The sequence below is a fragment of the Synchiropus splendidus genome, chromosome 7, assembly GCF_027744825.2.
Source record: "Synchiropus splendidus isolate RoL2022-P1 chromosome 7, RoL_Sspl_1.0, whole genome shotgun sequence".
NCBI classification, from domain to species: domain Eukaryota; kingdom Metazoa; phylum Chordata; class Actinopteri; order Syngnathiformes; family Callionymidae; genus Synchiropus; species Synchiropus splendidus.
In genome coordinates, this window is record NC_071340.1 from 14,237,594 (window position 1) to 14,258,137 (window position 20,544).

The 20,544-nt window shown below is 47.2% G+C and overlaps 1 protein-coding gene across 1 annotated transcript; it reads left to right on the plus strand.

The window, feature by feature from the left end:
- Window positions 1-31: 31 nt before the first annotated feature.
- Window positions 32-16,236, plus strand: epg5 (ectopic P-granules autophagy protein 5 homolog (C. elegans)). Its single transcript, XM_053869845.1, has 45 exons — window positions 32-808; window positions 1,059-1,730; window positions 1,869-2,129; window positions 2,243-2,441; window positions 2,525-2,661; window positions 2,724-2,831; window positions 2,913-2,986; window positions 3,044-3,152; window positions 4,400-4,514; window positions 4,577-4,727; window positions 4,805-4,966; window positions 5,049-5,206; window positions 5,624-5,775; window positions 5,860-6,000; window positions 6,064-6,225; window positions 6,295-6,417; window positions 6,484-6,746; window positions 6,814-6,954; window positions 7,029-7,173; window positions 7,313-7,510; window positions 7,734-7,841; window positions 7,915-8,037; window positions 9,017-9,183; window positions 9,274-9,507; window positions 9,579-9,702; window positions 9,775-9,919; window positions 10,169-10,340; window positions 10,497-10,659; window positions 10,736-10,878; window positions 10,943-11,099; window positions 11,273-11,467; window positions 11,540-11,753; window positions 11,960-12,135; window positions 12,209-12,416; window positions 12,521-12,596; window positions 12,712-12,815; window positions 12,883-13,058; window positions 13,127-13,348; window positions 13,426-13,635; window positions 13,818-13,962; window positions 14,030-14,272; window positions 14,343-14,556; window positions 14,623-14,841; window positions 14,912-15,026; window positions 15,175-16,236. The coding sequence occupies exons 1-45, from the start codon at window positions 755-757 to the stop codon at window positions 15,355-15,357; spliced, it is 7,761 nt and encodes a 2,586-aa protein (XP_053725820.1). The 5' UTR covers window positions 32-754; the 3' UTR covers window positions 15,358-16,236.
- The last annotated feature ends 4,308 nt before the right edge of the window (window positions 16,237-20,544 follow it).

Genomic DNA, 20,544 nt, shown 5'->3' on the forward strand with positions numbered 1-20,544 from the left:
CCACGACTAAGTTTGGTGTCCTGGAGATTCCGTAGAGAGGTGGAGTAGCCACGTGACCTTCGATTGCGATCGCCGAGTTCCTGGAATAAACAAAACAAATGACAGCTGATGAAGGGAAGACGCGACCAGCGATTGTCAATCACCCAGATTTGTTGGATTCTCGTTTTTAAGACTAGTACAAAGCCACACTGTGGAGTGTGAACAGCCGACGCGTTGAAATGTTGTCGCTTAGCATAGCGCAACTAGCTAACGACTAGCTTAGCTTTATGAGGCATCGACTGTCATGGTGGAGTTGTTTGTTTCGTTTCCGCTGATAATTCTGTGTTTATGCAATTAATTTACATTTTTACGCGATGTTTCAGCTGTTTTAAGGATGAATGTATGACAGGTTGCGACACCTCGAATCGACATCCGAACGATGTCGTGTTCATGTATGGACGAACACTCTTCGACTTTAGTGTAAAGACCTCAAATAATAAGGTTGTGCATGACGACACCTTGTCTTTAGTACGATGGCGTCACTGTTAGTCTTTTAAATTTCTTATAAGTTTGTTTGCCAGTAGGGACAGGACTTATCTTGACACCACTTGTCAACCACTACTCAGCTGTTTATCAGTCGCAGCACATCTCGGCTCGTTTTGGCAGAATGTTGCAAGAATGAAGGGAGAGGTCGGTTCCTCGAGGAGGAACTAATTTCACATGTTTGCCAGTGTGATCTGAGGAGGAGGGAGGCTGAGAGAACCACAGGTCCGCTATGGAGGCTGTGAGACGGGAGAAGAGCAAGTCGAAGTCAAGTGGAAAGTCTCAGGTAATGACACATTTAATATTGAGTAATCTGACTGTGGACCTTTAAAATTTAAAGAGCATAAGCGACATTCTATTTTGTAGCTTGTCTCTTCACTAACCCAGACTCACTCCAACGGCGTGAGCCTGACACACTGTTCAATATCCTCAACAAGAGATTGAGGGAATTCATGAACAAGATAATAGCTGTTTGGCTTAATCACAACTGTCAGGTTAGTTGTTTAACAGGAAATATTACTTCTTATTTTGTGCAGACGAGAAAGCCGAAGACATCAGCCGAAAACAAAAGAGAGGCTGCACCTTCTGTCTCTCATGAAGGTGACTTCGCTAGCATCCCGCTCAGTCTACCATGTGAAGTGCCAAAAGAAAGTAAAAGGCAAGAGGAGTCTGCTGAACCTCATGAAACTACCACCGAAACATCACAACGGCCAGAATGTGGGACTCTACAGTCAAACTCATCTCAAACAATAGCAGCATCAACTGACACTTCCAAGTCAGGTCCAGATTTGTCACAGACGTCACAAGTTACAGAGCATCTGACTGAGCTCAACCTTGAGAAAGACAAAGAAGAAGAGGAGGAGGCGGGAAAACAGTTTTCTGCAGATCTAACTAATGTTTCGCAGGACAGTGACTTGGACTTTGAGAAACACTCCCAGAATGCTTTGTATGTTTCAATTGTTTCACAGTTTGATATCCAGAAAGGCCCCAGCGCTCCTGCTCTGTACCCTGCCCTCCCAACGCTGGAGGAAGGATCCCTCTTAGAACTTCCCGGGAATACTTTGAAACATTGCGGGATGGGGCCGGCAGTTTTGACACTTGCTGAGCTGGAATCCTCTCCTCCAAGTTTAGAACCTATAGAGTCAGTCTGCGAGCTTTCCCGGACCAATCTTTACCCAGAACTTCCCAGGATAACAACACAAATTCAGGTGAGATGGTAATACTTTATTATAGGTTATCTTCTATAGCCTATAGTTTCCGTGGAACCAGAGAATCGTGGTTGCTATTTGATTTTTGTTCTGGTAGCAAACAATGACAGTATATGAATCCGATACTTTCCATTGCAGCCATTTTCACAGGAACAACTGAGCGTTTGGGAACCAGGTGGAGGACTGCGTACTTGGCTGGAGGGTGTGGAGCTTTGTGCGGCTCAGTTCTCTGCCTTGGCGCGACAAGACAACCATGAATTGGCTGAACTCCTGCAGAACTACTGGCGCTGTCGAAGACAACTGACGCAGTCTCACACACAGCTGCACACGCAGTCATCGGACTGTAAAAGTGCACAGAATCGGCTATGGAGCTTCAGAGATCAGCAGTTAACACTTCAGGTGCATGGATAAGTTATAATGAAAAGATGCCAAATCTGCACTAAAGATCTGGCAATAGGAGCTGAAATACATTTTTACGCCAATAATAATGTTTCCTTACCACTGTCCTCCAGGGCGTGTGTGCAGACCAGTCCAAGGTCTGTGGCTACCATCGTTTTCAGCAGGCAGAGTTCAGTGAAAGTGTTTTGGCTGAATTGAAGAGGCAACTTGAAGTGCGAAGCGAACTGCTTCACCAGAAGGTGGCGCTACACGCTTACACTGCTCTGCTGTCTCGGCTGCAGGTGGAATCGTATTTATATCGCTTGTTACAAGGTGAACCGTTTTTGCTTGTTATTTAAACAACCCCAGCCGTTACTTAAAATGCATGGATATATTTGCCTCTTGTTTGTTATCAGATTACATCGGACGTCAAGGTCAGCCATGTTCGAACCAGCCTCTCAAAGAAGCCATCAGTGTCCTCTTCAGCTTCACCCGTCGAGTGCTCGACGATGCGCAGTTTCAGACAGACGTCCATCAGTGGCTGGAACGACTGGTATGCCGACTCACCAAGTGAATATTCCACTTGCGCTTCAGTGATCGGGTGATACTCTCTAGGTGGCAGTGTTGCTGCATGTCGCGGGGTCAGGTGAGCACCTGTACCTGCTGTGTCATCTGCTGTGCTGTCCCGCTGGAGTCGGAAAATGGGCTTCTTCCTTCCTGCAGGTTTGTTTTCAGGACAGCTGCACACTTGTTTATGTGCACTATTAAATACTGTGTTGGAAATCATTATTTCTTTGTACTTAGATTCAAGTTTTGGGCAACTCCTGTGGAGTACAGAACTTCATGCAAGCCCTCGCTATCCTGATGTCACCTGCCAGGTTAGCTGAGTTTAAAGATGTCATGACAAATGTACACTGATCATATAATCTCTTCAGACACCGTGCAGAGTTTCTGGGACATATGAAGCCATGTGAGAGCCAGAGTTCAACAGCTTCAGGTCCTGGCTCAGGCAACTGGACTCTTGTTGATGAAGGAGGTGAAGAGGTGTGTTCTGTTTGAGTAGTTCTGATATTTCTCTTTACATCCTCATCATGTTCCTTCTTTCCTCGAACCTGTAAAGTGACCAGGTTTCCCCTGCACAGGCAGTCACAACAGCCTTTTCTAAAAATGCTCATATGTACTGGAAGGACTACAAGGACACCTTGTGTTATTCTCATTTCATTATGAACTTGTTATTCACTACTGGAGTTTTCTGGGGCTGGAGCCTAGACACTCTATAGACACCCTGAACAATATGGCAAGACCATATTTATCATGCTACCTGTTGTGATGCAATTAATATTACACTATATCCACATATCTCTATGTATGCATGTTGGTCTTGAAAACTAGAGTCTAGTAATTCAGGGAATGTAATGGATGTGAAAAACTATTCTGTTGCAGAACTGCTGGTTTACTACAAAATGATGTTCATTGTTTAGGCTCTGTCTGTCAAACTGACTCAAAATTGTTGTGATTATATTAAGAAATCCTACATTTCACCATTTTCACCATTTATCTATTCACTAATTTCACATATTTTCAATGTCCAGTAGTAGTAGTAGTCCAATGCTGTATTGTAATAGTTTCAGTGTCATAACCATGTATCACATATTGCATAATGCATAGGTGCCTTGTGACTCCCACCGTTGCCGGTCAGTCGCAGGACACAGACCAGTGTTCTCACTCTCACACCTTCAGACAGTTCAGAGCCACCAACCCAAGAACTTACAAACTCCACACATGTTCTTGTCAACCTGTTGCCTCAAGCTGGACTGGGACCAACAACCTTTCCTGCTGTGAGGCTGCACTAACCACTATTCCACCGTTTACTGTTTGCTTCACTAACAATGCTCACTCCAACAGTCTCCTGTAATCTCGCTGGACGAAGTATGATTCATGAAGCAGCGTGTTCCAATGTTTTGAATAATTGTCTGAGTCATAAGCTTTTAGAGATGTGAAATAGAAACACCCTTGGGCCTTCAAATGCCAGCCTGCTGTCTTATTAAAAGCCCAAATGTCACCAGGGAGCATGTGGCTTGGGGAGACTTCAGTTTCATTATCCATTAAGATCTGGTCCTCATCCCTGACTTGACTCTCCTCCTCGACTCTCCAGGCAATTATTTCACACTAATGTATATGACTATCCCGGAAAAGTTAGTATAAAATAGAGTTCAGTTCAAAGCAGTTTTGTGACCTCAAACATTTATCAAAACCTCACAGTGCTCCTCATTCTTCCCTTCCCTGTGTAGGATGAGGATCCCGAAAGCAGCTGGTTACTGCTGTGTGAGGAAGATCTCATTTCCCTTTTGACCCAGTTCCCCTTCCGACAGCTCTATTCACACATGCTGGGCGTGAACCGACTGGGTGAGTCTCACTGCCGTCTCTGTTGCACTTCCATGGCTGACTTGCCAGATGTGCGTCTGCAGGTGTGTATGAGCCGCAGGCCTGCTCCAGTCAGAAGATGATGCGCATCTTTGCCTTCGCCTCCTCCCTCATTGAGGTTCTCGCGCTGGGCCTACAAACTTACAACCGGGCTCGTTACAGACAGCTGGTGAAGCGAATCGGACGCGTCATTCGGTCTGTGTTTCAACCACTTATTGTGTTCACCTGCCAAAAGCTTTTCTACCACTTACACAATCTGTTGTCTGTTACAGAATGACTTTGTGTTATGTCAGCGACCACTGGGCCCAGTATATGAATGTGTCCGGCGACGCTGGTTCTGGCTCTCAGACGCATTCTTTGTCCCTGGACAAGCTGCAGGTTGAATATGACCACCTGTTCCTCCGAGCTGTCTTGCATGTGCTGAGGAACAAAAGGTGAGGTTCCCATCTGCTGCATCACGTCTGGAATATGTCGTCCCTTCCTTATTAACAACTTCATGTTGTTGTTGTCTCTCAGGTTGGGCATTTGGCTGTTTATGTCTGAGATGCCTTATGGCACCTTGTCCAGCTCCATGCTCTGGAGGGTTCTTTACTTCATGCAGTGTGCCGAAACAACTCAACTGGAAAACCTAAACACTGTTAATGACACGCAGTCGTGCATAACAGCTCTCAGAGGTACAGAAATTATCACAAAAAATTCTGAATTTATAAAGCCGTTGATCGTATATTGAAGCGTCTTGATGGAGTGTTGTATGAAAGTGTAGAATTCAGAGCCAATGTCTGTGTCTAAACATACCATATAAATCTCAAACTTTTTGTGGTGTTTATTTACACTTTTTGAGTGAGAATCCTATTTTAACTAACCACAAGTTAGAACCAGCTATTATACACAATCTACTCTTCCTTTGATCATATCATAATGACTGGGAGGCGAACTGGACCCCTGTGGTTCCACCTGAATTTGAGAGCAACATGCCAATTAGAAGTGAGATTTACTCTGTGATTGGCTGGTTTTTCAGTGGCTTGTAGAGACTTTTGGAAAAAAAAGCTCTTATTGAGTCAATTTTAGTGAGTCATTTCTCACCACTGCAGATCCAGACCACCAAGAGAGGTTTGAACAGTGGCTATGTGAAGTCAACAGTTCTGACGGCATCTCCCTCCTCACCGCTCTGGCACACATGGCCACGCCCACTCAATACTCTGACCCGACCTTCATCACCACCATCACTCTCCTTATTTATCAGGTATTTATAAGAGCTGAAACTGGATGAGAAGTCATGATCATGAAGGTTTCCTTCAAGTCTATCTGTTGGCTTGATCTGTCCCAGGTGTCCTATGTGAGTGTGTCCACCAGAGAAATCTACTCCAAAGTTGGGAGAGAGTTGCTGGCTGCCATTGCTACGGCCCATCCGTACGTCATATCTGTGCTTCTGGAGAGGCTGAGGGAAACCATTCAGTCAGTGGGCATGGTGAGTTCTGCTCATTGCTTGTGATCCTCATCAGAATCGTGATTGTTCAAATGTGTGTGTTAGGTGGCGCTGTACTTGTGCAAAGAGCTGCCTCTGAGTCTGTGGCAGCCGCGACCAGAGGAGCTGTGTGTGATCGGGTCCTGGTTGCTTCAGCATCCCCTCTCTGCAGTGGAGAACAGGCTGGCCTGTGTCATCCTTGAAGGTCTAAACTGGGGTTACACACCTGTAAGTACGAAGCTTGATTTTTTTTTCCATGTCAACAAGCTTTTTACTCTGAGGGTTCTTTATTTCCAGGATGGAATGTTGGCCCTTCCTTCATCTTTCCACACCAAAGTGGCACTGCTGGTGGCGGAAGCTTTTCAGAAGTATCTTACAGACAAGCCATATAGTGGCCTCATCTCAGAAGGAATCAAACAGGTATAGCGCAGACCTGAAATTCTTTCTATCTCTGAGGATCCAATCTCTATAATGTCTCCCTTTCAGGTGTCATATCTCGCCAGCGTCCTTCGATTGGGCGTCTCACCAGAAGCATCATTCAGTCAGTGGGCGTGGCAGCTCCTACTGAGGCTGAAGCTTCATGGCAATGCCCAGACCTACAAAGGAGCCTGGTCAGTACCTGCTCTGACTTCCTGCCCGCCTCCAGAGCTGACACGCACTCCCAGCATGCACTCTGTCCTGCGGGCTGTGAAAGCAGGTCTCCCAATTGGGTGCTACTTGACTATCGCCATGACGACAGTGGGACACAAGTATATATCAAAACATGAGGTCATGTTTAGAGGTTCATTTTGTCAATTTAAGGTGTCTTATTTTCAGCTTGGAGCATTTCTGCACCGAAGGAGTCAGTCTGTTGAAGAGTCTGATTCAGTCTCACCACCTGAGAGTTGCCGTGCACCTTCTCGACAACATCCTGCCGCCGACGTACCCGCTTAGCTTCTACCTGCTCAACAACTCTCAGTACGACGTGCTCATCAGCAACAGTAAATTTTATAAAAGTTTAAACCTCTAAGCGGTTTGTGTTTTGATCACAGGTTTGTCAGTTGTATCCAGTTGTTCCTGCAGTATGACAGCGTGTGTCCTCAAGGTGTGACGCAGCAGGTCACTCATCGAGTCGCGCCACTGCTCACAGGAACCAACTACGGTGACAACGTCCGGCTGCTCAACAGTGTCATCCAGGTACATCAGTGATGATGTTTGTCTTCATTCTCTGGTTTTTCAAATTCATGTGCAGAAGAAAAAGTCTCTCAACATCACTCCCTTTGATTTTTACATCAAATGGCACTCAGTTTTACTTCTTGTTCTCTTCATATTGTAGAGCCACGTGGTAGAGAGTTCGCTGCCTGGTCGAGTGGGCGCTGCAGCGGTGTTAGAGTTCTGGGTTGGAGTCTTGACTCAGCAGAACCTTTGGTACCGTGATAAAACGGTCTTGTTCCTGATGGATCAGATCTGCTGCGCAGCCTTCTCCCATCACCAGGAAGAATGTGTGCAGAAGCATCTCTACCAGCAACATAAGGTACCCACAGTAAAGGGTTGGATTTACAAGAGAGTGTTGTTACCATTAAATCATGCATGATAAGTCAAAGGCTTTTTGATAATATAGTTTCTGTATGTGATTTGTGGTTTTTCGAAACGCAAGATTAGATAACGCAGCAGACCTCCTGGCTCTCTGGTGACTGCAGACCAATGCTGGTGGCACAGCACAGCCTCGTGCGTTTAAATGATCTTCCTATCTGCAGAATGCCTTGGGTTGCCACAGTGATCGAGGACTGCTCTCTACTCTGGTTGGCTGGATTTCCGGCAATGCCACACCCTCCTTCATAGAGGGCCAATCACTAAGTGGCGAGGTAATAGTTCATAATAGCCGGAATACTTTGGATTACATATCAGAGCCAAAGACGTATGCAATGTCTTCCACAGGTGTGGTTTGCCTGGCTGGTGCTGAACATGGAGGGAGTCTTCGAGGAGGATTCTCAGCTCAGACGATGTGTCGAAAATGAGCTCCTGTCTGATTCCAACATCTCGCCTGAACACGCTCTGAAGGTACATTGATCCCACTTTGATATTGGCTTAAGTTGAAGTTACAACATGTTTTGTAAAGTTGAGGTAACTTAGGAGTTGTACGTAGCTCGATCAGGATCATTGCCCTGGAGAGGTCAGAGCAAAACTACATGAGAAATTGATCAATATAGAAAAGATACTTGAGATATTGAAAAAATCTGTATCTTATATTCACATGCTTTACCCATATATCTGATATAGAGAGCAAATCTTTATGTTCTGTATTGTCAGTCTTTAAATAAAAATGCATATTAAATAAAATATTATATAATGAAATAATATATCAAATAACAGAATAATGTCATGGCATAATTTTCCCCAAGTTCCCCGTGCTCTATATTATTAATGTCATCAAATTTGTGTTTAATTCAAGACTCTTTCTTCTGCCCTTCAGTCTTATGGCTTGACAGCCTCTCATAACTTTCACTGGATACTGTGGCCCACCTTTATAAATTGAATTGCCCGCCCCTGGTCTAGAGCAAAGCAGAAGAGAGCTTGGTGGCTCAACCCCGAGTAAAGCAGAGGATGCTTTATAGCAAACCCCTGAGTCTGAGTTACCCTATTGGTTTACATTTACCTGCAGATTATGATGCTTACTTATGCTTTCCTGTACCTTGCGTTGAAGAATGGTGCCTCAGACCTTTTGGAATCACACAGTGCCTATCCATATCTAATCGTATGAGCATCACAACCATTGTTTCTTAGCTCCTGATAAATAGATCAGAGTGATATCTCACAGTTACATGGCGTTTTTTACTTTGTCCTGAGGTGGTGTGTGTCTATGATACGAACACACAAACAAATGTAAACCATTATTCAATTTATGTCATGACATTACTAATAAAACAGACATTCACTGAACATAGCGAGACATTTCAGTCTTTTAGCTAGTTTTTGTCGAGTCAGAAGTCCCAACTTGCACCTTCACGTTCGTGTGAAATTATTGTCTGTTTTCATACAGAAAGCTCAGCAGAGGCTGAAGCTGCCAGTCGCACCATCACTGCAGCGACTGCAAGTGTATCGCTGGGCCTGTCAGGCTTTAGTCACCCCTCCTGACCATCCCCTGGTTCCTCTTGTGTGGCAAAAGTTTCTACAGCTCTATCTGAGGCAGCCTGGACCAGAATATGGGTGAGAATCACACACTGGTTTTGAATGATCATAAAAATGGGGAAAAGAAGTTGTTTTTGCAGAACCAGTGTGTAACATCTTTTCTTCCAGGCTGGCTACAGGCGGATGTATCGGCCGAAGATTCTTCCAGGGTTCTCATGCCGCCCTGCTCAAAGATCTAAGACAAAGAATACAGGAGATCTCTGACTTCCACCACGCTGCCAGTCAGGCCCTCAGGGTTCCCTCACCGCACACGCCAACATCCGACCCTCAGACTGATGAAAGTCAGGACAATGCTCGCCTGCCTTACCTCACCTCGCCTCTTCTGCATTCAGAGCTGGTCAGGTGGGTCAAAAAAATGTCAGGCAGTAAGGCTGTCACTCTTTTAAGTTACATAAATGATTTGTCACATTCAGGCTCTGTGGAGTTTTTGCTCTGTGGTTGGATGATGAGACGCTGCAGAAACAAGAAGTCTATCTCCCCTCTCTCCCACCGGAGTATGAACCACACAGGCTCGCCCAGGTCATGCAGTGGCAGCAGGTTAGAGTCGTTGTCCATCATCCTCACTAAGTCAGTCCCACCCCCTGAAAACAAATGTCTCCTTGGCTGTAGGAGCTGTGGCTGGAGTTCTTGGACCTGGAGCGTCTTCATCATGATGCGAGGGAAGTGTTGTCTCTGTGGGAGAAAGTGCAGAGTGAGCCAACCTTCCTGCAAAGCCAAAACCCCGGCTTCACTGACTACACCAGCCTCAGCAACGGTACACAGCCAAGACTGTATTTTAACTTGCATTCTCTTGCATGATCGATTTCTCTCTCTTCTCTGTCCTGATATCCAGTGGGTTTCCTTTTAAGATTGTTATGAGGCAGCGGAACAGATCAATGTAGTTTACCGATATGTGGCTGTCTGGGAGGGTCAGACCATTGTGTCTTATTTCTGTTTCCAATCTCACTCGCAAAGTTGATGTGTAAAATGGATTGTATTTGTAACTGACTAACATAACTTGCAGCAAAGGAACGTATCCTCAACAACCTTCAGAAGCATCCAGCTCCTCGTCCAGCTCCGGAGCTCCAGCATCACAAAGCTCCTGTGGCTGACGTGCCTCGTACCTGTCTGTCTGATGCCAAAGCTGCTTCTGAGTTGCTGCAACAGGACCTCAGCCTCCTGCAGGAGAAAGCCAGGTAATACCGTGAAATAATGATTGTAGGTGATAAGGTCTACAAAAATATGCTCTTGAACAAGCGTAAGTAAATGGGTCTGCTCGTAACAACAATGTATGTGGTCATAATGCTTTTTTCTAAATGTCGTTCTTTAAAAACAATTTCTCATGTTGTTAGGATTGCAGTTTCACGTGAAGCCCAGCAGGTGGCGTTGGAACAGGAGCTCCTGGAGAGTCTTCCTCTGCTCTACAAGAACCGACCAGAGCAGGTCACCATGGCTCTGGAGTGTAAGGGGAAAGGAGGGCACCCCTGCCAGGGCCCGGCTAACATCACTGTCACAGTACGACTGACTCCCAATCCCATTTGCCCTTTCACGTGCGTGTTTGCCACGGGTCTGTATTTGTGCGTCTGTGCAGTGCGAGTGTGTCCAGAGACAGGAGGCAGTGCAGGCCCAGATCACATCGCTGCACAGGGACATCAAGAAGCTTCAGACAGATGCGATGGCGCCCCCTCCTCAAAGCCTCGCTCAGGCTGCGGTTCACACTGAGAACTTCATCACGTCAGTAACACTGAGTAGCATTTGCAGCTGTACATGTCCTCACTGTCTGGTTCCTGGTTCTCAGAGCTCTGGTGAATGTTTATAAAGAAGGCAAGTTACCAGCAGTGCAGCAGGTTGGAGTGTTGGCATTCTACCAGGTGGTATCCTTTGTGTCTGAGGACACTCTGAGACATCCGCCCACACGCCAGTACCTGTCCTCATGTGTGGAGATACTAGGACAGGTGTGTGTTCACTGTTGTGCACTTCAGCTTCGTTCTTGGGAAGTTAGGTCTCAAAAACACTCAACTACATGCAGATCCTAACCTTGTACATGTACTCGGGGGCTCAAACAACAATGGGGTGGGAAATGCGTGTATAAAAACTGACACTCACTGGTTATGTCTTTGGTTAACAGGTGTTCATCCAGGGAAATGCTGAGGAGTGTGGTCGCGTCCTGAAGACAATCCTGGAGCAGAGGCGTCTCTGCCCGCTCATCTCCCCCTTCTTTACCCCCAACGCTGCTCCCAGTGAGCTCGTCTTCCTCTACCAGGACGTGGTGACGTCGCTTCAACTGGACCGTGCGGATGTGATTTTCATGCTCCTCACCAAAGTAAGTTCTGACACATTCCCCCCACAGGGATTTTTTCGAACACAAAAGCCTCACATCTGCGCTGTGTTGCAGTTCGATCTGGCGCACTGGCTGTCTGAAGCCCACCCTGTCTTTGCGGAGAGAACACGCCTGCTGGAGCTGGTTCACGGAGCTCTCTGCGTCTGCAGCCGAGACCCCGAGCCCGAATTCCTCACTCCCTTCCATCTCTTCACTAAACACTGGACCCAGCTCCTGCGCCACCGCTTCCCTGACCATTACAGCGACTGTCTGCGGCTGCTCATGACAAGTAAGAGGACGCTTTTGTGGCTCCTTAACTTGAATGTCTCCTTCCTCACAAGTGTTCAGGGATGTATGTGTCCATAATATTTATAGAGATACAGAAATAAAAAAGCAGGGCGCCGAGCTTCAGGAGTCCAATCTAAAAAAAAAAAAAAAAAAAAAGCCGGACGTTATTATTGCTAAATACTGCGAACAATATTCTCACTTGGCCAGGTTCCTCAGACCAGCTGCTGAGCCCAGAATGCTGGAAAGCGACTCTGCGAGTTTTGGGCTGTTTGCCTCCATCACGCGGCAGCAAGCACAAAGCAGAAATGAGTCACAGCACTCCAGACATGTCCAGCCGGACCGCCTCCCCACACAGAGCCGCCATCACCCTCTCCCCTCAGCAGGTACGCTATATTTACCGCCGTGTTGTTTTCATCTCCGTCCTCGCTCCAAGTACCCGGTGCTCTGTCTGCACAGGCTGAGGAGACAGTGGATTGGCTGAGTGACTTCTTCCTCAAAAGTCGTCTTAGTAAGCCCGACCTGCGCAGCTTCGGCCTCTATTCAGCCTGGACCCCCTACATTGACCAAGTGGTTTCCTTCTTTGACCACCTGGCGGGCGTTTTGATCAGTGCATCCCTCAGCTGCTGCGCCAGGGAGCCCCTGGGCAGCGGTAAAACAATTAAAGGTATGACTCCTCCTCCTGCCCTGGACTTGCTTCAAGAGAGAGTGGATACACACAAATCCCCATTCTTGAACTGCTCTGTTAAGTTGACACCTTTGCTCCTGTAGCGCTGCAGGATCTCCATGGCAGAATTGTGAGGCTGTTCCGACCCTGGATCTTCCCTCTGGACTCTGATGATGGCAGGTAAATGCTCCACATCAAGCTGGTGGCTAGCAGAGGAATGCATGGTTGCTCATGTGGATGTGTGACTTAGTTGGCCTATCCAGAATACCTGATAGTATTTTTAATGTGGCCTCAGTAACCTCAAGTGCTACCCCTGGCTGGAGAGCGATGCAAGCACGGCGGGATGTCTGGTCGGCCTCTACACCCAACTCTCTGAGACACTGCACCACAAATTCCGAGGTGAGTTCACTACAGCTCTGTGTTTACCGTGAATCCGTTGGAACAGTTTCTGCTTCCCCTCCTCTAGATCGCCTGCTCCCTGGTCAGAGAGGAGCCCTGTGGCTGTGTATGATGCAGTACTGTGAGAGCTGCACGTCTCCTCGCACCCCAGAATACCTGCTGTACCTGTACCACACGCAGCTGCGCACTCTACCCTGGCGATTCCTGCAGCCCGACACCCACCTCATGGAGCAGCTGTTTAATGTGAGCCCTCTGCTTCTCGGTGACTTGTTATGAATATGTTTTTTTAACCTCTCCCTCCTCTGGCGCAGGTGGAGAGAGGAAGTCCCAAGAGCTGCTTCCTGTTCATGGGAGAGGTCTTATGTGAGGTGAACTGGGTCAGTGTTCTCAGTGACCACATGCATGCACCTCCAGTGACGGGCGTTTATCCGACCCTTCCAAATCCGGTCCAGTCAGAGTCGCACACCATGTTGGTCTACCTGCTATACATGCTAGTTTTCCTGGCTAAAGAGGAGCAGCTGCTGAGTCAGCAGGTATTCTCACACTTTCAGTCACAGTCGCTGCCGTGGATTATTAGGATGGTGATGGTGTCCTTCGCCCCTCCCTCCAGGACTCCCCCCTCCTCAGTCTGCTGGTCCAGTGCACCACCCTGCCCTGCCATGAGCTGGACCTGCCCTCCTTCAGGGGCCTTCTGAGTTATGTCAGCACCCACTACCCCCCCTCCCTGATGCTAAGTGCCGATTCGGCACCACAGCTGATGCTGAAGTTACTGAGATCTGCAGCGGGACTCCAGCCCCGAGCCAATGAGGTTCCTCACAGAGTGAGTCAGAGCAGCTCTCTTGCTCAAGACAAGTCACAAATTTTGTTAAGTTTTCTCCTGCTGCGATGTGTTTGAAATATTCTGTTCGCTCATTTTCCCTTTTTGTTGAGTTGAGTCTAAAAAACAAGTTATGTTTGAGGTACCCAAGTGTTCAGTTTGCAGATCTGCTTATTTGCCACCAGGAGGCGACACCAAAAGCCCGTGCATACGTGTGCTGGAGCGTACAGTGCCTTGTGACTCTTGAGCAAGGCGGCAGCATCAACCTGGCCAGTCTGCAGACACAGCTGGAGTCGCTTCTGGACAGCATTGTCACACACAACCCGTCAGGTGAGTCGTCGTTCCCAGTAAAGGCCAAGTGTTTCGTCAGAGTCTTCACCCTGGTTCTGCCCTGCAGAGACGGGTCTGGAGCAGCGACACATGGCGTTCTGCGATCTCTTCAGCGATGCCCTTGCTCTGCTGAACGGTGTTGGCGTCTCCACGGGGGAGGCTCTGGCTGCCCATGTGATAACCTGGCTGGACAAGAAGGGGAGGGGTTTTCCCATCCTGCCTCTGCTCACAGCGTGTTCCCGCTGCCTGGCCTCAGTGCGTCACATGACCCGCATCATGGAGGCCTGCATCTGCGCATATTTCAGCCATGGTGACTTCTTTCGCCTCCTGGTTTGTGTCCAAGTAAAGGCCGAGTTCAAAGGTCTTATTTTGTGTTCCAGCGGAGGAGGAGGCTGTCGGCTGGGGTCCAGTGTTGGCCTCACTTCAGGTGCCCGAGCTCACTGTGGACGACTTCCTCTCAGAAAGCCAATCCGGAGGCAGCTTCCTGACGCTGTACGCCTTCGTCCTCCAGCGCCTTAACTCGGAGCACACAGCAGCCAATGAGAGAAGGACCTTGGCTTTGATCAACACCTGGACCAATCAAGTCTTCCCCAGGTTTGTCCCTGGAATGGTGCCCAACAGTTGGACATCACTGCCACTTGCGTTGTCTCTTGCCTCCAGTGGTCCGGAGCACGAAGCCAAGCTGTTCCTGTGGTGGCACAAGGCTCTGAACCTGTCAGCAGAGCAGCTGCAGCCGCAGCTGAGTCAGGGTGAGACCTCCGGAGTGGTCCTGGGTCTTCTGAGGCTGCAAACCCGCCTGCTGCAGCTGGGAGAGGAAAGACTCAACTCAGGGCTGCTGGGGGCCATCGGCCTCGGGAAGAAGTCCCCGGTTTCAAACAAGTGGGTTCAAGTCTCTGTCGAGTGCATGCTCATCACAAGGTCGTGGCTAAGGTCAGCGTGGTTTCGCTAGGTTCCGAGTGGTGGTCCGAAGTCTGGCCACGTTCCTCTCAGTTCAGATACCTTCAGAAACGGAGATCCGACTTCAGCCGAGCAGCGACTTGGTGCTCTCCGCCAAAGCACAGCAAGTACGTGGAAGCATCTGTTTGAGTTTTCTGGTGTGTTGCTCTGGTGCTGAGGATTAGATGAGTTGTAAATACAGTTCAACAGTCACACACAGCAGTGTAAACATGGCGAGCTGCAAGTGTAACGTCTTGTCTCACCTGTCTCTGACAGACGTTGGGGATGCTGGAGACAATGTCCAGCAATAAACACTACGCCGAATTTGAGGATTCTGTGAATAAAGCAGTCCAGTTCATCCGCTACCCCGGACACTGCCTGAAAGACGGCCCACGGCTGCTGGCGCTGCTGGCCAACCTGCTGTACCCAGAGCTCCGATACCTTCACATCATCCACTGACCCGGTCCACGCACTGCCTGGTGGACGAAGTGACGCTGGTGTCTGTACTTAGACAGTCTGGCTGGAGCACAATGACTTCTTTTATGATCGAGCCTTGTTGACTTTTTTATGCTTGCATTTTCTCAATGATGCCTGTGGTATTCCTGATCTTAGAGGATCTTGCACTAATTTATTCATGAGGATCATAAGTTGCGGTGTGGAGTTCAACACAACATGTTCTCTCGGATCACCTCAAGGAGCGTGAAGATCATCCCACTTCACTGAGTGAGCGGTGACACCATTACATTGAAGACACAGAACTGCCTCTTTCAAGTTGCCAGTGTTATATTCATGTTCATCCTCAAGTGCTTTCCTTGTTTTTTGCCAAAGAAAAAGTATGTTTTGTCCCATCAGCCAACAAATGTTTGTCAATATTGCTGTCATCCGTTTCCCCAGGGGAAGCGGTGATGGAGACACACACAGCCCTGCTTCCTTATAAAGTTGTGTTGGCAGCAACAGTGTGTTGAGGTTCTGTTGGCAGCGCTACAGGAACCTCTTCGTCTACGTGTGTTTTGATTTGTTTGAAGAGAATATATCAGATGTGTTTCTCTCAAAACCATGCATTTGTTTGATTCTAAATCGTCCTGAAGCGGACTGAGCTGGTTTTATTGTAGGATCTTTAAATACTAGCTGTTTTGAATATGCCTTTTTTGTTTTACTGTGTTGATATTAGGGAGGTTGAGCCCTGTAATGTGCATCCCTGGATCATAACAAACCATCAGCAGGACATAGAAGATGGAGCCCTTTTGATCTGATAAATGCTGTGAAAGTTAAGGATGTAAAATTGTTTGCTGTCAAACAAAAAGGCTTGAAGAACCCTTAAGAACCATGAGAATCAGACACGAGTCGTTTGTTTTCTGTTGAGGGGTTCGTAAGAGGGCAGATTTTGATGGCATTTTTTAAAGTATTTCCAAAGTCATTTTATACAGTCCACAAGGGGGTTGCCTCCAAGTTCAAGTTGATACAGGTTCATTGTGAAGATTTAAGATAACATATGGAAGATAGAGGATCAACTTTGTCAACTTTGAAAAGCAGAACGAAAGGACTATGAAAGGGTGGATGTTTGTTTGTCAAGGAATATAAGTAATGCATCAGAGCCAGCTATGGAGAGTCAGGCAGAGGTGTCAGTTCAGACCAAGCCAAGTCATGGCACAGCTGCCCAGTGTTTGTGTGGCTTAGTGGCAGCATACGTTGCGCGTTCACCCCATGGTTCACAAGGTTGTCAGTTCACGTCCAGAGTCAGCCTTGTGAGCATCAATTTATAATGAAGGTCAGTGCATTCTACCGTGAGCCAGTTCAAAATATCAAACTACATTTTTATAAACAACAATCCTGATAAAACATAAATTAATTGCTTTCACTATTGGCTTAATTGACTGGATCCTGTCTTCAGTACCTGGTGAAACTTTGGACTGCCTGCCTTTTTGAATCCAAAGTTCTCTGCTGCTGCCTGTTTGCTTTATGATAATTAACTCTGCAAAACAAACTAGCCGTAATGACCCAGCTCTGACCTGCTGGGGTGCTGGGACGTACCACATTTCAAGGTCACAATACGCCATAGTTCGGTGAAAATACATTTTATCTTGCCTGCGACTTCGACTGTTTTAAGATTGTGGTCCCAGGTCTGAGGAGTGCACGTAGGCTGGGACTTCTTGAAGGCCTGAAAGTCTGAACATGCCTCTGCTGGCCTGGCCCGAAAGCCTGTTGCTGAGAGATAGGACCGGAGCGAGACACCTCTCTTGAAGCGTGACCACTCCTACACCCAAAAATAAAACCTGGAGTCCTGAAGACAGCTTTCCATCTTTAAGAGACCGACAATTCCTTGACCCCCCCCTCCCCATTTCAGGGTCACCTGAGTTGCGTAAATTTTATTTATTCCCTTTTTGAAAGGCAGCGGTTGGTGACCCTCATACCGACCCTGTCCTTATATCACAAAGACTCACAGAAAGGCACAAGACAAGAGAGCAAACTGCAGTGAATAAAATGGTTCAATGTTCTCTCCTGCCACAAACAAAAAGTGTGCTCATGTGTGTCTCCGCACTAGAGTTCACAGCCACAGGTGAGGACTGGAAGGCAAACAGGTTAAAGAAAATGAGTATCCTCGCAGTGACCTCTTCACACATCTGCCTCAGCTGCTTGTCCTCTCTGCCTCACTAATAACCGTGGTGCTGCTGCTGCTGCTGCTGCTCCTCGCCTTCAGCCTGGAGCTTTCAGGCTTATTGTCAGAGTGTCAGAAAGGATTTCACTTTTCATACGTCAACCAAGAAGAGAAGGTCTGCAGGGCTCTGCGGGACAGAGCTGCGGATGAAGACTGCACCAAGAAGAGTCAAAGGGAAGTGAGTGTGCGGGAAATAAATGAGCAATGATGTGAGCGGCGAACATGTGTGGAGCAGGGAGATGGATTCACACCTCCTGCATGTGAGGAGCCGCTCAAATAGATGCTGCGCGAACACAGCAGTGAACAACAGGAAGTATATGTTCTCTGTCCTCATTTGACATTACCATATACTGTATGTGTAAGAGAAAGTTCCCATCAGGCAGCTGTGGTCACTATGGCAACCGCTATAGTGTAGGTGAGTTGAGGACAGGGTGTTCTGAGGCTGTGAGGGGGTAACTGAGGACAGGAGACCTGTGTTCATGATGGTCTCTGGCCAGACGGACGTCCCCTGGTGATGTCTGCGAGCCCCTCTCGTCTGTGCCGTCTCCGCCGCCGTCTGCCTGCCGTCTGTCACCTCAGGTGGTGGAGTAGATGCACGTGCTGTTGACGTGACTGCGACATGAGAGACTAAATCACCCACTACTATGGAGCGAGTTCCAACACGTGCAGAGACGGAGAAGTCTAGGCAGACACGGCTATGTCTGGCAGATCCCCCTGTAGCCATGGTAACCCAGCATCAGCACTTGTGCCCAGACCCGGTTGGAACACCCGCACGTGTACTTTTTTTAACCGATTGTCAGCTGGAATTCGTCATGTGATGATCCAGACATGAGACATGAACTGTCTGAGCAGCATGAGATTGGATTAGTGCATGACCGAAAGTAAGTCTCCGACAGAGTGAGAGACTAAGGCAACTGCTAAACTTCTCAAGACTTTGACAACATAGGCATAACGCAGAGTTTCAACCGGGCAGTGCCTTGTGATGGATCTGGACTTATCACTTTCATTCGCTGCTATTGAATTTGTTCAAAACTGACCATGTTACCCTCACCTGATGCAGTGCATCATGGGACTCGAGTGCTGGGAACTTGTTTATTACATGACATATTGTAGAATAGCACATCAAGTGTGGCCTGCGGGGAGCCGCCATACCAGCTTTAGACAGATACTCTACCAAATTCACATGTTTATTTTGGGTCAAACAGATCATGGGATGTCTAAAGAAGGAGGTTACGAATGCTGGATTATGGTATAGATATGGTCATAGAGACAAAGCGATTTGGTAAGAGTCTCATAAAGACCATTGCACCCCAATACCTTTTTTTTTTTTTTTATCAAAATGTTGTTATTGGTTTTCTAATACAAAAGGTCACAAAGTACAATAATGAATGTACATTACAAGTTGAGGTACAACAAAGCAACAACAAAAAAAGAAATACACCCCTCCCCCAAAAAAAGAATAAATAAATCAAATAAACAAAGCAGGCTTTGTCAGGAAATATTGCGTAGAAATATTGACTAAATAAGAAGAAGAAGAACAAATGTAAAAAATAAAACTCAGAAAAAACAAAGAAGAAAAAAACAAACCAAAGAAAAATCACAAGATATTCAAAGGGATTTCAAAGACTGAAAGAATGAAATGAAAGGACCCCAGTTTTGGAGGATACTGACAGACAGATCTTTTCCATGCTTTAGATATGACATAACATCTTTTAACCAATGAGACAGGGTTGGCAGGGCAGCATCCCCCACTACCTTTTAACCTAGAGAGAATCTGTCCTTTGCAGCTGAGAAACCTCAAGGTTCCGTCCTGGATCCTCTTTGTTTTTCACTTTCCTGTTGAACCATGGTTCTAAATAGCCCTTTACGTCCTATGAACAAACTTTGATGAAATGGAAGCTTTTGTTTTGTGGTGTTTAGAGTGGCGGCGTGTCCCAACAGTTGCTGCTCATTGACAGCTGCCTTGTCCTGAAATCCATCCCAGCCTCACAGCCACATTCTCAGCTGGACACAGGAATGTGTGCCAGCCATAGAGGATGCTTGTTTTGAAGGGTGTACCTCCATCAGAATGATTCCTCCCAGAGACGCCCCCCCTCTCTTTGCACCTCCAGGGACTCAGACTTAAGTGAGCGCCTCTCTGAGAATCCTGGAGCAGAAGGGCTCCAGTTCTTTCACCCAAACTTCCTCAGCACGACCATCAATAATGACTCACATCTCCACGTGAGTTTTTAGAAACCCAGTGGGCCGGGTAGACGACCCGCCTTCTTGCACAAGGCTTGTGGGAAAGACACAGCAGCGTGAGGTTCCACTGAAACTAGGAAAGGTTTGCCCTCTCATTTCACTTTCGCCACAGCTGTACTGAGCAGATATGAGGCACTAACTGTTCATTTTCAACCTTAAATCAGAACAGGTTTTTTTTTTTCTACTGTCGTCATGGTGACGATACAGTAGAGCTAAGCCACAACACAAAGCCGACAAAACACTGGCCAATAGAAACCCCACCTCTCAGCCTTCTTTCTGGGTGCTGCCCCTGCGACCAGACCTTGGACACGTTCCAAGAAGTGGATGGATTTAAAAAAAACTGATGAGTCATCCAGAGATATGAATAGGCTGCGTGTGTGTTTGCTTGTATAGCCATCCTTGTGGGGACTAATTCTTGGAAACACACCTACTTGTGAGGACATTTCGCTTCATGGGGACATTTTTGACAATTTAGGGAATGAAAACATCAAAATAACGGGGACATTATAATTGGGTTCAGGGTGAGAGGAGCATTATGGCAAGGATCCCCACAAGGATATGGATACAATGTGTGTGTGTGTGTGTGTGTGTGTGTGTGTGTGTGTGTGTGTGTGTGTGTGTGTGTGTGTGTGTGTGTGTGTGTGTGTGTGTGTGTCACGGATGACTCAGGACACGACTGCATGACAAACACACTCACCTCTCGGACTTGAGCTTCTGAGAAATCAAATGAGGGATTATTTTGACATCGG